Below are 14,051 nucleotides of genomic sequence, written 5' to 3'. Positions count from 1 at the left end.
CTTCTTTTTAGTTTTACTTTTATATAAGGGCGTATACGGGGGGGGCAAGGAGGGCATTACTCCCCCTAGACCTGTAAAGAGGGGGCGTACCCCCCCCCCCTAGAATTCAGAGTTATTACACTTTTAAAATCTGAAACTGAAGAGTGAAGAACATTAAAAATTGCATGTCCAAATATGTTTTGATGCACAAATTAGTCAGAATAACAAAATTACATGTTTAATTCAACACTTGATCAAATGATAATTATTTAATTTTCATTTTTTTAAAATAGCTAGTGAAGAGTATCTACAAAAATTTAGTTCAAAACCATGATATGTGGAAAATAATTAAAAAATGTTCCTTTGTATTGTGAAGGAAAGCTAATATTATTAAAATATAAAGTTTAATATTATATTATATTATAAAGATTTATTCACACACAAAGATGTATATATAAATGGTGTAGTCAAAATTTGTTTAAATAAATTTTTTTTGAAAATACAGGTTTCCAAAAGAAAAGAGAAAAAAATATTCAAAATTATGCACAAATAGAAAACATTGATTTTTACTCACTACATATCATATTTATCATTTCAGTTATTACGTAATCATCGAATCCTTCAACATATAAATTATTCATTCTTGTAATTAAAAGTTCTTGTAAAACCGGAACTTTCCATTCATGTTCCAATGGGACATCAAAATATTTCATTTGTTTCTTAACTAACATTTTACTAAGATCGGAAGGATTTACAGAACAATCATTTGCAATAGAAAATACATTTCTGCCAAGAACTGTGTTAAGGTCATTTTTACATAAATTATAAAGAAATCTAATGCAAAGCTTAGAACTTGCTTCAATAGTCTCATAGAATGACACACATCTGCTAGCTAACATATTGAATTATTTTATTTATTTTCTATTTTTAGATAAAAGTTTCACACAGTATATTAACTAATTTGAGTCTCCAGCAAATATTCACAAGGACAATTCACTTTTTTCCTTTAGTTCTTTAAACTTCCTAAAAATAGATTTTTAAAAAGTTTTTGAATAAATCGGGTTTTTTATATTTACCTCATGGTATTCTGCACCAACTCCACCTCAGCATTTTTATTTAAAATCTCCAGAAATACAAAATCCGAGTGAGACCTTTGTACAAATAACATTAAATACAGTGATAAACAGAAAACAGTGGAATGATTGTCATCTTTTTCAATCTTTTTAAATAAAATGGAGCTAAGAATTATGTAATTTGTAACTGATTTAATAATAAAAATGAGACATATTTCAGTAATAGCTATTACAAATTACTAAATAGTTGAAAGTAAGAAAAAAGGCGACAATCAATTCACAGTTTTCTGGTTTCTACTTTAATTAAACAGAAAAAAGAGGATTAAACTTGCAAATAAATTCTTCTTCGAATCTATATTCTCTTTATAGAATTTTTACTTCTTGGAATTAATTAATCAATTGAATATTGAAATTGATCCTAAAAATTGACCAACAGTTTTTAGGATTTTAAGAAATTAATAAATCTTCTTATAGATTTAAAAAACTTTCTTTAAAATTAGAATTTTTGAGGCAATTTTCTCTTACAATTTTCAATATTTTCAAAACAAAATTGTTTTTAGAAATGTTATCATTACATGAAATGGAACCAATTTTAGAAAACAATTCTAGCAAGGAAGATACACCAGAAGCGTTACACACTTTATTCTTGTTAAAAACAAAAATATTTGTTTTCGTACTTGTTTTAACCCGACTTAGCTCAGGCTAAAACTATTGATTCTTAATTAAACCATCCAATAAAACATGATCGTTAAAGATCGTCTTTTATCTACTTCCGTTTTAATTAAAAAATATGTTGCACGACTTTTCCTAATTTTTACAAAGAAAGACGACATTAAGAAATTTTAGTTTGTTTATTTAATTGAAATCTTTACGAAATTCCATAAATCTTTGGTAATCAGGACAACAAATATTTTTTCTAAGATTAAAGACGACATTTTCCAATAATCATGTTTAAATCTGGAAAGAAGTAAATACTTAGAGAATGTTCTGAGAATACAGTTATACTCAGCAGTGCTGAACAATGAGGTTTTACTCATTTCATATCGAAGAACCCTTTCTCTGAAAAAATTCAAAAATATTTTCCTAAAAGATGGAAAATTTCTACGAAGTTTGTATACAGTGGTCGGCGTTTTTACCAATACAATGAAGACGACTTTTCTATTTAATTGGCAGCTTCTCTTTAGATCTATGTTTATGTGTATTAATGCTGTTTGAATTGATTAGCAGAAATCAAATTAAAGATGAAAGTCGTCTTTATTGTATTGATATATATATATATATATATATATATTTATATATATATAACGATAACGATATTTTCTACTTATATAATAATATAAAAGTTGTATACCTAGCTCCTGCAGAAAGAAAAACACAGATCCTGAAATTTAACATTCTACATTAGTTTTTTTCCTAAAGATTGATTTGTAAATTTTTACCTATATAGCAGTTTAGAGCATGTAAGAAAAGAGAGAAGGGCAAACCAGAACCATTGGAAGAGAAAGATCTTAATCAAAAAATCATAAATTGATAAATGTTTGATAATTTTTACCAAAGAAAGAAATAATATCTGATGAAAACTCGAATACACCCCTGGGTCGATTTTCCTTAAATTTTGATTGGGTAACTCGATAGAACGTGCCCGGGATCATGTTCTTAGTCTGTTATTAAAATAACTCGATAGAACCACGGGATCATGTTCTTAGTCTGTTATTAAAATAACTCGGTAGAACCACGGGATCATGTTCTTAGTCTGTTATTAAAATAACTCGATAGAACCACGGGATCATGTTCTTAGTCTGTTATTAAAATAACTCGATAGAACCACGGGATCATGTTCTTAGTCTGTTATTAAAATTCTGAGTTGAGTGGGTTGAGTTCTATACGAAAAATCCTGGCAAAGCTTGGTTCCCAAGCTAGTTAAAATAAGATAAAACTTGGACCTTGTCATGTATTATATTCAGAGGTAGAAGACAGAGCAGATCAGTTTGAGTAGTTCCCCCTCCTTCACCATACCTGGCGCATAACAAGTAAATATACAGGGTTAGTTCCCCCTCCTTCACCATACCTGGCGCATAACAAGACTTCAGAGACAACTGAACGAATTTATACTCTGTCCGTTTCCATATATTCATGGATTCACAGCAAACGTAAAATTGTTTCTTTCTTTGTCAAATAATTCAATAACCCATTAAAAGATTATGTTCAAGGTAGAATACTAAATTTACCCTTTGAATCGTCATAAAACGTATTTACGTTGGTAACCCTGGAAAATTAAACTGCTTCTTTACTGAGGATTAGAGAAGTAGATAATCCTAGTTCAAAAGTTCTATTATTTTAAGCTATCCATTATATACTCCTTAATCATAAAACATTTGTCTATATACATATATGTTATCTATATAGAAGAGTGTGTTCCTATTTTAAAATTAAAACAATCTTTTCTTAACTAACACCCCTTACCCCTTCTAGTTATTTAGTTCCAATATTTAAAACTTATAACCTTTAAATTTCTTGACCTTTGGGGAAAAAATCGATTTAGGGATGTTATATACATATATGTTACATATATGTATATATATATAATATATATATATATGTAATTATACAGGGTAAGCTTGACTCCATAGTCCTTGAGCTATACAGACAGATTTACAAAAAAAAAGTTTATATACCTCATATACGTACAGCCAGATAAGGTAGGAAATAAAAGCATAGATGGAAGACGACGCCTGTCATCTAGGTGTTAGAAAATATTATATATTTTTAATAATTTGTTAAAATCTTTATGTTTTTGTTTGTATAAAGTAGATACTTACAGAAAATTGAATACCAGCCCAAATTGTAAAAATTAAAAACATGATTCCTGAAATTAATTTTATTATTATGTAAGTGTCCGTGAAATAAAAGCGTCTAAGAGAATTTATAGAATATGTACATGAGTGATTAAAAATAAAATTCCGCTTTTTTCCCCAAAAAATCTTGATTTATAGATTATTATAAAAGAAATAATGTAAATGAAGGGAATAACCAAACATTTTGCAGGTTTTTATTTCAGACTTAACCAAACCAAAATCAAGTTCAAAAGTAGTTAATTTTTAAAAATGCTTCAAAATCCTTCTTTGTCCTAAATTTTGACGTGAAAATATGAGAACCTTCACGTCATTTTATGGTAACCAATGAAGGAGAGCTTTTACTGCGTTTGACCTAAATAACTTATAAGAACTAAAGGATTTGAGTCTTTACCGCACATTCTGATTTTTTAATCCTTATATGTTTGCATCACCATCAGGTGGTAAAGATAATTATTGAGGATTTAAAAATTTGGGTTTGTGGTAACGTTTGCGATCTTTTTAGCCGAGATAGGGTCGGGTTAATATCTGTTCAAAATGTGATAATGGAAATTTGTATTTTAGTCTTGGAGGCAGTAGAGTATATGGACTTTCTTTAAGATTTTTATGTGGGAAACGTGTGATAAAAAAAACATATGAAATATTTTGCAAATTGTGTAGGGTTGATATTTGATAACCTACCCATATCTAGCTACTCCCAAGAAAGCACAGGTGAAGGCCCATTGAATAGCAAGGTTTAGTCCTAGACTGCATTCAGCCAACATATATCCAAGAGCATACAACTTATTTTTACCTCTAAATTTTATTTATTCTTAATTTTATCTGCAACTTTTTTGCGTTTAAGTTTGTTCAAGAACATCATAAAATATTGGCATAATGAGTAAACTTTTTATAGATTTAAAATTACTTTATAATCACTGCACATTCATTTAATGCTTAATTTTGATTTGAAAACTTGTTGATAAAATTTTTATGAATTCAGTAGAGAATGAACTCTCACCAATAAAAGCAAGAGTAGCAATTTTATTTGTTTTTTCAACCATAACTCATTTACTTAATAAAGAAAATTAAGTCTTAGGCACAAACTCTAATTATCTAATCCCTTTATCTTTGCTACCAAATGGTGCAAAATGGGATTTTTGAAATAAAAGAATTCATAGTTTAAAATATCTAAGGTCTATGGCATTGGGTTGCAAAGGTATAGGGATTGGAAGATCAGAGTTTGTTGAAAAGACTTAATTCCTTTATCTGTATTACAAACATTTTTAGTATGTTTTAATTTAGTGTAATTTTTTGTGTCGGTTTAGTTTTCTTTTTTTAACAGATTCTAACCTTTGGGATCTGTACAAGATAAGCTGAGCAGTAATTTCAGCTTTCCTGAAAAAAAATTGAAATTTAAAGAAAAAAAAATTGTTTTGAAAAGAAGTTTATTTTATGGTGGATTGCGTTCCCTTTCTATAGATTCATGACGTTCTGTTGTTTTCAAAATATACTCCATTGTTCCATTCTCCCATTTACTCCACACAAATCTAAGAAATTCTATTTTATATATTTTGTGTATTTTTTAATGTTAAATGCATTTTGAATCTATTGTTTACCTAGATGCATAAAAACACAGGGCTTGAAACATCAGAAAAACCGCACTCCACTGAAGCATGACCAACTCGTAAATCAATGATAAAACATGTTCAAGAGAATTTAAAGAATAAAAATAGTTGTTGTCTTCTTCATGGGTTCAATTAAATTTTAATTTTTTTTCATTTCGCATTACATACAAGTGCTATACAAATAAAATAAAAAACTACCACATACAAGTTCTATACAAAATAAAATAAAAAACTATTACTAAAAAGTAATACAAAATAAAATAAAAAACTATCACAAACAAGTAATACAAAATTAAATAAAAAACTATTACAAACAAGTAATACAAAATAAAATAAAAAACTATCACAAACAAGTAATACAAAATAAAATTAAAAACTATAACATACAAGTAATAAAACATAAAATAAAAAACTATAAAAGTAATACAAAATGAAATAAATCACTACCTACTTATATCCAGACTGCAGTATGAAAAGTTGCAACAATTTTTAAGACAGGGTCTCGCAACTTTTTGGCATTTTATTTGACCTTACTAACTCACTTATTTTAGATTTCATTTTAAAAGAGTATTAGACAAGATTCTTATCAATTTTTATGAGGTAGTCTGCAACCTTTGGATCAATGTGTACACTATAGACTTGAAAAGAACTCAGTAGTAAAAAGCCAAGATTGAGTGAAATAACGAAGCAGGGTTGTACACAAACTATATTTACATTATAACGATACAAACGATTAGTGTTGGACCAATTAAAGTTGATCTAAATACACACAACATTTGCCTGAGGCGAATATATTTCATTTGACTCTTCTGATCAGATACTTCGTGAGAACTAACAAGGTCTTTGGGGATAAGATGGCCGACGATACTGATTTCTTCCCTGGCTGGATAAATATTGTTTCACTCTTTTCTCCAGCATTGATCCTCCCCTGGCAAAGGGTTTCAATTATCTTGCGAGCCTAGCCTGTTATATACTAAGGCTGCAAACATACTCAGGGTTCAATATCCTATTGGACTTGGGTCTAGATTGTTTGTCTTTATTCTTGGATTGAAATTTTAAGCTTAATTTCTCCGCTTGGGAGCAATGAACTGTATGATACTATATACACGTTGGAGAACCCTTGGTTGGGTTCACAGTACTATTGTGTAATAATATACAATCCACTTCATTTACAACAAAACCTGCCTTTAAAAAAAACGTATGGCCTATAATAGATTGGAAAGGAATTATAAAATATTAAGTATTAAAATTTGTTTCATAAAATCAATGAATATTTATACCTGGTAGTAATCAACAGAACGAGATAAACAGTCATAATCTGGATCCTTTCATTTGAAAATAAAACATGTCGATTCAACTGTATTATCATTAAAATAAACGTGCCAATACTAAAGTTTTATCATACCTCAATAAAAACACAATTCGAATGGTTGCTTAGTTGTAACAATATGCTTTTGTTGTCATAGTTAGCGATACATCCATGCATTAACTTTATTTAAACCAGGCCAGGTTTAAAATGTCATTTAGGAGTTGTCTTTCTTTCAGGAGTGTTTGCCATGCATGGCCTAAGGTTTAGCTTACTTTTGCCAATACTTTTTTATTCCTAGATAAATATCTCCAAATAAATTAAAAATTTGCCATCAGCTCAAATTTTTTAATTCCCTTTTTTCTGTCCAACCTAAAGGTGTATAACTTTGATATTTCAAATTTAGATCATTTGATCTGACCGAATTTACAGTTTGAAATATCTAAGGTCTACGACTTTGAGTTGCAAAGATATAGATATTTGAAAATCAGAGTTTGTGACAAAGGCTCAATGCCTTTCTTCATGCTTTATGATACTCTGTCATAAGTTTTGGGCTTTGGTGTATTTTCACCGCCCTTTTTATGTTCATGTAGAGTAAAAGCACAAATTGGATAACTTTTGGGTTAATTTGAAAGTTCATAAAGACTTGCCTTTTACAGAGTTAAAAAATGCATATTTGCTAATAAACTTAATTGATTAGTCAACTGAGGTCTTAGAGATTACATTTCGACCAACAGACTCATATAAAGATGTTTTTATGTTCGCCGAGTAAAGACTGGTACTGACCGTATAGAATACATGAGTCATGTAAGAGAAAAAACCCTATTTTTTAAAAATAATTTTAGGCATAAAATTTTTTATCCAATTGTGCTCTTTACTCTATTAGCTTCAATAACAGATGCTATGGTTTGTAAACGTTCTTCTTCTTTGATATACCATTCAATTTTTTTTATTATTATTGAAATTATTTTTAACCATTTTTATTTTTGTAAAAGTGACAAAAATGATAAATTGACAATAATTAAAAGGATTTTTATTAAAAAATATTTTTATGTTTTTTTTAGTTTTTCATGAGCTTTTGTTAAACTATATAAATAAGAATGAATTAAAGGATATTAAGTGGATCTTCAGAAACGTAAAATTCTGTATTGTGAATTTTCATTTTTTCTTTGTTTAAATTTCTTCCAAACTATTTTTTTAATCCAATTTTAATTAATCCACAATGAAGGAGCCTGTACCAATTGACTGATAAGGTTTCAATAATGATATCTTATAATTTCCTTTCTTAAAGGAATCTAAGATTGCTGCTAGATCAGCCAAATTGTAATTTAAAATTCTAAGTCGTTTTTTAACCAATTTTTTGTAATCATTAGAATTGAGATATTTCAAATTAAAAATAAAATTATTTTTACTTTCATATTTGGCTTTTATAATAACAATAAATATACAGTAAGACCCAGAAAACTCTGCCATGTTAAGACTGCAGTTAGACTTAATAAAGATAAAATATTTTCTATATTTAAAATTCAATGATAAAAGAACGATGCTTAATAAAGAACTACTTGTAATTAAAATATGGTTTAAAAAATATATTATTCTTATAATTCCAAACTTGAAAACGAAAAAAAAAAATAAAAAGCATCGAGCCAAAGATTTCACTGATTTAGGGCTTAGAAAAAATGAGTTTGTGACTAAGACCTACTTCCTTTGCGCATCAAATATTTAGAAAGCTGTCAAGTAAATAATCTAACTCCGCAGAAGTTTGTTTTTGTTTATTTTGTTCCTGGTTTACGTTTTGACAGTGAAAAAGATGTTCCTCCGATGAACTTGAACCTCCGATACCTGGATAGAAATAGTTTATAATACTTTTTATGATTTAATCCATTACAATCGGCCCTTCAGGAATGGGACAAATAGTTTTTACCCCAAATTCAAATCTTCTTATCCCTATATTTTTACAACCTGATCGTGCAATCTTTTAATATTTCAAACCGATCTAATAGAATTCATAGTTTAAAATATGGATATATAATAGATGGATATATCATAGTCAAGGTTTGATGTAATTTTTTCGCTGGGGTGTTATGCAGTACATTAGACATTGGACCCTGGAGCTTACAATTTGTCTTTGGTTTTCGTAAAATTAATATATGTCAAAGGAGTATAGAAAAACATTGTAAGTCTTTAAAACTTGATAAGATTTAGCCTCAATTGTATTATAAAAATTGTTGGAGATACTTATATTTAATATTTTGAATTTTAAAAAACGGCAGACCACATTTTGGAATTCTAAAAAAGGCGCCTTTGATGCTACCAACTCTTTGAAGAAAATGCTATGATCACAAGATTTAAGTTACAGTATCACATTTCTGCTTACTCCAGGGTCCACTATCTACCTAACTTCTTCTTTAATTTGGACCCTAACTTCACCTCAAACTTTTTTAAAAGTACAAATTATTTTTATAGAATGAACAATAGTCAGAATAAAAATTTGTTATAGTAAAACCTAAAATTTGCTATGCAGAGGTTTTAGAAATTTCCTTTCCACTGAGATATAACAGCTGCGTAGCCCACCGACAAAGTTACATGTACACTAGCCCAGAATAAAATAGATCGGTAGATAGAAGCATAGAAGCGGGCCGTGGATTAAAATATCAAAGATTATACGACACTGAATTGCAAATATATAGGAATTAAAAAATGGAAGTTTGTGGCAAAACTCAGCCTTTTAGTTTATATTTTTGTTATTTTGTAAGCCGATCTAAATAAAAGAAAAACAATTATGAAAGTTGTGCTTCCGTAAAACTCAATTTTCTAATTTTTACAACCTTGAGGTGTTAACCTTCGATAATTAAAATTTAAACTATTCGAACTAACGGACCTCAACGTTTGAAATATCTAATGTCTACGGCACAGGGTTAAAAAGTTATGGGGATTAAGAAGTCAAAAATTAATTAAAATTAATCATCTCCTTTACTTTCACTTTATAATTAATTCGTTTCTAAAATAGCTAGTGAAAACAATTCTTCATAATTTGTATCTCCATTTTACTTTGATTTTATTAACAGTCCCTTAAATATAATTTTCATTATAAAACAATACCTTGAAGGTTTTTCTGAATAATTTCATCCGTCCATTTGGTTGTCTGAGTAGATATCTTAGAAGGATGAATCCAGCAATAGGAATCAAAATCAACCCCTGTAATCTAATTTTAATAAAGAAATCAACCCTTGTAATCTAATTTTAATAAAGAGATCAACACCTGTAATCTAATTTTTATAAAGAAATCAAACCCTGTAATCTAATTTTTATATAAAAATCAACCCTTGTAATCTAATTTTAATATAGAAATAAACCCTTTTATCTAATTTTTATATAAGAATTAACCTCTTTTATCTAATTTTTATATAGAAATCAATCCCTGTTATCTAATTTTTGTGCAGAAAAAATTGTTTTGGTTTATAAAGATATTAAACCCAGCCATCAATAAGTTGTGTAAGAAAAAACTCAGTTATTTAAGTTTTATATAAAAATATATTCCAGTTATTTAACCCAATACTTAATTGTTAACAAAGAAAACAATCCCTATTGTTAATTTTTATATAAAAATCAACCCAATTGTTATCTTAGTTTTATATATAAATCAACCCAATTGTTATCTTAGTTTTATATATAAATCAACCCAATTGTTATCTTAGTTTTATATATAAATCAACCCAATTGTTATCTTAGTTTTATATATAAATCAACCCTTGTTATCTTAATTTTATATATAAATCAACCCAATTGTTATCTTAGTTTTATATATAAATCAACCCTTGTTATCTTAGTTTTGTATAGAAATCAATCCTATGTTGTCTAATTTTTATTAAAGAAATCAACCCTTGTTATCTAATTTTTATATATAAGTTTAATTAGATCTAGCCCAGTTATTATAAATTTTATTAAGAAATGACACTCTTTTATCCAAGGATTACATAAATCAAACCCAGTTTTGTAAGTTTTCTAAGGAAAAAAAAACCAGTTATCAAAGTTTTAAAAAGGAATGAAACCGAGTTATTTTAGTCCTATTAAGAAATGAAACCCGGTTTTCTAAGTTTTAGTAAGAAATAAAACCCAGTTATTTAAGTTTTATTAAGGAATGAAACCCAGTTATTTTAGTTTTATTAAGAAATGAAACCCAGTTATTTTAGTTTTATTAAGAATTGAAACCCAGTTCTCTAAGTTTATTAAGAAATGAAACCCAGTTATATAAGTTTTAAAAAGAAATGAAACTCAGTTATTTTAGTTTTATTAAGAAATGAAACCCAGTTATTAAAGTTTTATTAAGGAATGAAACTCAGTTATTTTAGTTTTATTAAGAAATGAAACCCATTTATTTTAGTTTTATTAAGGAATGAAACTCAGTTATCTAAATTTTATTAAGGAATGAAACCCAGTTGGCAGTTATCTAAGTTTTATTGAGGAATGAAACCCAGTTATCTAAGTTTTATTAAGAAATGAAACCTAGCCATCTAAGTTTTATTAAGGAATGAAACCCAGTTATCTAAATTTTATGTACAAATCTAACCCTCAGATTTTGATTATTTCAGATACTCAACTTTTTATCATTTTAGTAAAAAACTTTTGACGTATTTCCTTAATCTAAACAACAGAGAAGAAGATATTGGCGTTTTCTATCTGGACTAAGGTTTACAGGGTGCCTTTGTGAATCAGTTTAAATGATTACCTAAAATAACATGTAGTAAATTTTTTTTTATTACCTGACTATTTGTCGTGCAACTAACAGGTTTAGACCCAAACCATGATACCATAGTTATTATAGTTCCACATAGTAGTAGTAGACTACTGGTCACCTAGATACCATAGTTAATATATTCCCACATAGTAGAAGTAGACTACTAGTCATCTAGTTACCATAGTTAGTATAGTGCCACATAGTAGTAGTAGGCTACTGGTCACATAGATACCATAGTTAGTATAGTACCACATAGTAGGAGTAGACTACTGGTCACCTAGATACCATAGTTAGTATAGTCCCACATAGTAGGAGTAGACTACTGGTCACCTAGATACCATAGTTAGTATAGTCCCACATAGTAGGAGTAGACTACTGGTCATCTAGATACCATAGTTAGTATAGTCCCACATAGTAGGAGTAGACAACTGGTCATCTAGATACCATAGTTAGTATAGTCCCACCTTTCCTACCCCTTTAATTAAACTCAAAAGTAAAATTTGTTTAGCAGAGTTAAAAACTATTAACCTTATAATGAAGTCTGAAAATAACCCCGTTAATATCTGGGCCCGTTTCCTCCAATATCTCCCGTTTTAGTTCCAAACCTATACAAATAATATCATATTCGATAGGAATGATCAGTTTTACATTTTGAAAAATAACTTTGATCGTTTTGTTAACGATGAAAAGTGATTTTATAGCTTTACTTATGGTTCATACTTAATTTTTTGTTCTTTCTCGGAGTTCTCTCAAATTAAACACATAAAAAGTGTACATTCAGCTTTCAGAGAGGTAACAACTAGGTCTTGAGAGGCGCTTCTAACAGTATTCAGAGATACAGGGTGAGAGAGAAAAAATGGCAAACTAGAGAAACTTTAGCCAGGGGTGAATATGGGGGTATACACCCCTGCACACTAATGGAAAAGAAAAAACGGAACACAAGAAACATTGAAGGCCTGCATTAATCTTTTAACGCTGTATTACCCTGGAGCATGGAGGTTTTTTACCTAGCTGGATCCAGATTTTGCTACTGGCAGCTTTAAACATACTCTTTAATAACAAGCCTGGTTAGCTGTTATTAAGTATCCGAAGGACGTTAATTCTTTCCATTAAATTTGGTTCTATTTGTGTAAGCATCAGGTTCTTATTCAATTCTCTCCAGTTTCTTGTGGTTGAACAGAACCCTGTGTGGAATAACATTACAGTACACCCTACATGGGAAAATGAGAATATAATAGTGCAGAGAAGAGAAGAGGGGTTTCTCTCTCTTTTTTTCCCTTCCCTCTTGGAAGAAACAAGGAAAATGGAAACACATAAAGTAAAATCTTGATAGGTTGTGCACCATGCACTATGATACTCTGAAGATGAAGATGAACTTACAAGAATTAAGAATTCTTTTGCCGAAAACATCCACTTCTTTCTTAACCTTTCTTATCCCATTTGTCATTATTAAGTGACTTTTATTAATATTGTAATAGACCATTAGGGACTTGAGCCGCTAACGATTGTTAAAAACTTTCCGTCAATGTCGTTACTAAAATCAAGATTGTTAAATAACGGTGATTTAAAAAAAACGGTAAATGCCGTTAACGAAATGAACATATCGTTCTTACCTTTAAAATTAACGGGTACCTTAATTTTTTCTCTAACGGTTGGAACTATAACCGTTAACGAAACGGCCAGAAAAAGTTGGAATATGCCCAACCAGGATGAGATGTACAGTGTACACATTACAATCTAATTTCAAAGTACCTGACTCTAACGTGCTACATTTCCTTGTCTAATGTAAAGTTTATCCCTTTTCTCATTTTGTACGGTTAAACTTTTTATAAAAAGTTTCTTCATTAAATATGTATGTTGTTGTAAACAACTTTTTCACGGATTTGGTTTATCTATAAAATATAAACTTATAGTTATAATGTAAAACTATTTTACTGTATTTTACTTATCAGGTACCACTTTCACTAAGTTTACTGGCAGGAAATAGAATTTTGCCAAGGAATTTCTGTTTCACTAGAAGTAATGTTTATTGTGCTAGGTACACATGATCTGATGACAAATGTTTTGCCTCAAATTATGATTGGGAAACTTGGTAGAACCACGGGAATGTTCTTAACTGGGTTCAAAAAATCTTAGTTAAGAAAAACTCCATGAAACCTGGGTTCCCAAGCTCTTACATCATTAAATTTAAAAATTTCCTGGTTTTTTAAAGATTACTTATTACACATAGAACTTTCAAAAATATTTAAATCGAATTTTTCCAGGAAAATACAATCTATATATTGACAGGCCCTAACCCTTCTCTTGGGCCATGGGGAGATGCCACAAAAAATTTGGCCATCACGGTTTAACCGTGTTAACGTTTATTGGAAACAAACAGTCAAGCTAAATTTGTAAATAGATAACCTAAGTTTAGAAGGGTCCATGCATACGCCATATTTATTGTTTGACTGGTTTGATAATTTTTGTTTGATAAGACTTGAATTCACCCTAATC

At 29.1% G+C, this 14,051-nt stretch overlaps 1 protein-coding gene across 6 annotated transcripts; it reads right to left on the bottom strand.

Moving 5' to 3' along the window:
* Positions 1 to 872: 872 nt before the first annotated feature.
* LOC111695988 (innexin inx2) lies at positions 873 to 14,038 on the bottom strand. 6 transcript variants are annotated; one of them, XM_023465495.1, is made up of 19 exons: positions 13,308 to 13,461; positions 12,084 to 12,160; positions 11,735 to 11,832; positions 11,581 to 11,673; positions 9,920 to 10,022; positions 8,601 to 8,659; positions 6,792 to 6,836; positions 5,503 to 5,567; positions 5,356 to 5,433; positions 5,237 to 5,281; positions 4,586 to 4,699; positions 3,872 to 3,918; positions 3,728 to 3,791; positions 2,996 to 3,068; positions 2,492 to 2,559; positions 2,404 to 2,433; positions 2,028 to 2,111; positions 1,056 to 1,130; positions 873 to 1,002 (listed from the first exon to the last, which is right to left on the bottom strand). In XM_023465495.1, the coding sequence occupies exons 3-19, from the start codon at positions 11,807 to 11,809 to the stop codon at positions 960 to 962; spliced, it is 1,161 nt and encodes a 386-aa protein (XP_023321263.1). In that variant the 5' UTR covers positions 11,810 to 11,832; positions 12,084 to 12,160; positions 13,308 to 13,461; the 3' UTR covers positions 873 to 959. The 6 variants fall into 6 exon arrangements, with proteins under 6 accessions (XP_023321263.1, XP_023321259.1, XP_023321261.1 ...); XM_023465491.1 differs by lacking the exons at positions 11,735 to 11,832; positions 13,308 to 13,461 and adding an exon at positions 13,962 to 14,038; XM_023465493.1 differs by lacking the exons at positions 11,735 to 11,832; positions 13,308 to 13,461 and adding an exon at positions 13,962 to 14,038 and having other exon boundaries at positions 5,503 to 5,552.
* Positions 14,039 to 14,051: the final 13 nt, after the last annotated feature.

The sequence above is a fragment of the Eurytemora carolleeae genome, unplaced genomic scaffold (assembly GCF_000591075.1).
Source record: "Eurytemora carolleeae unplaced genomic scaffold, Eaff_2.0 scaffold171, whole genome shotgun sequence".
NCBI lineage: Eukaryota > Metazoa > Arthropoda > Copepoda > Calanoida > Temoridae > Eurytemora > Eurytemora carolleeae.
The sequence above is the reverse complement of the archived record's forward strand: the minus strand, read 5'-3'. Positions and strand labels throughout refer to the sequence as shown.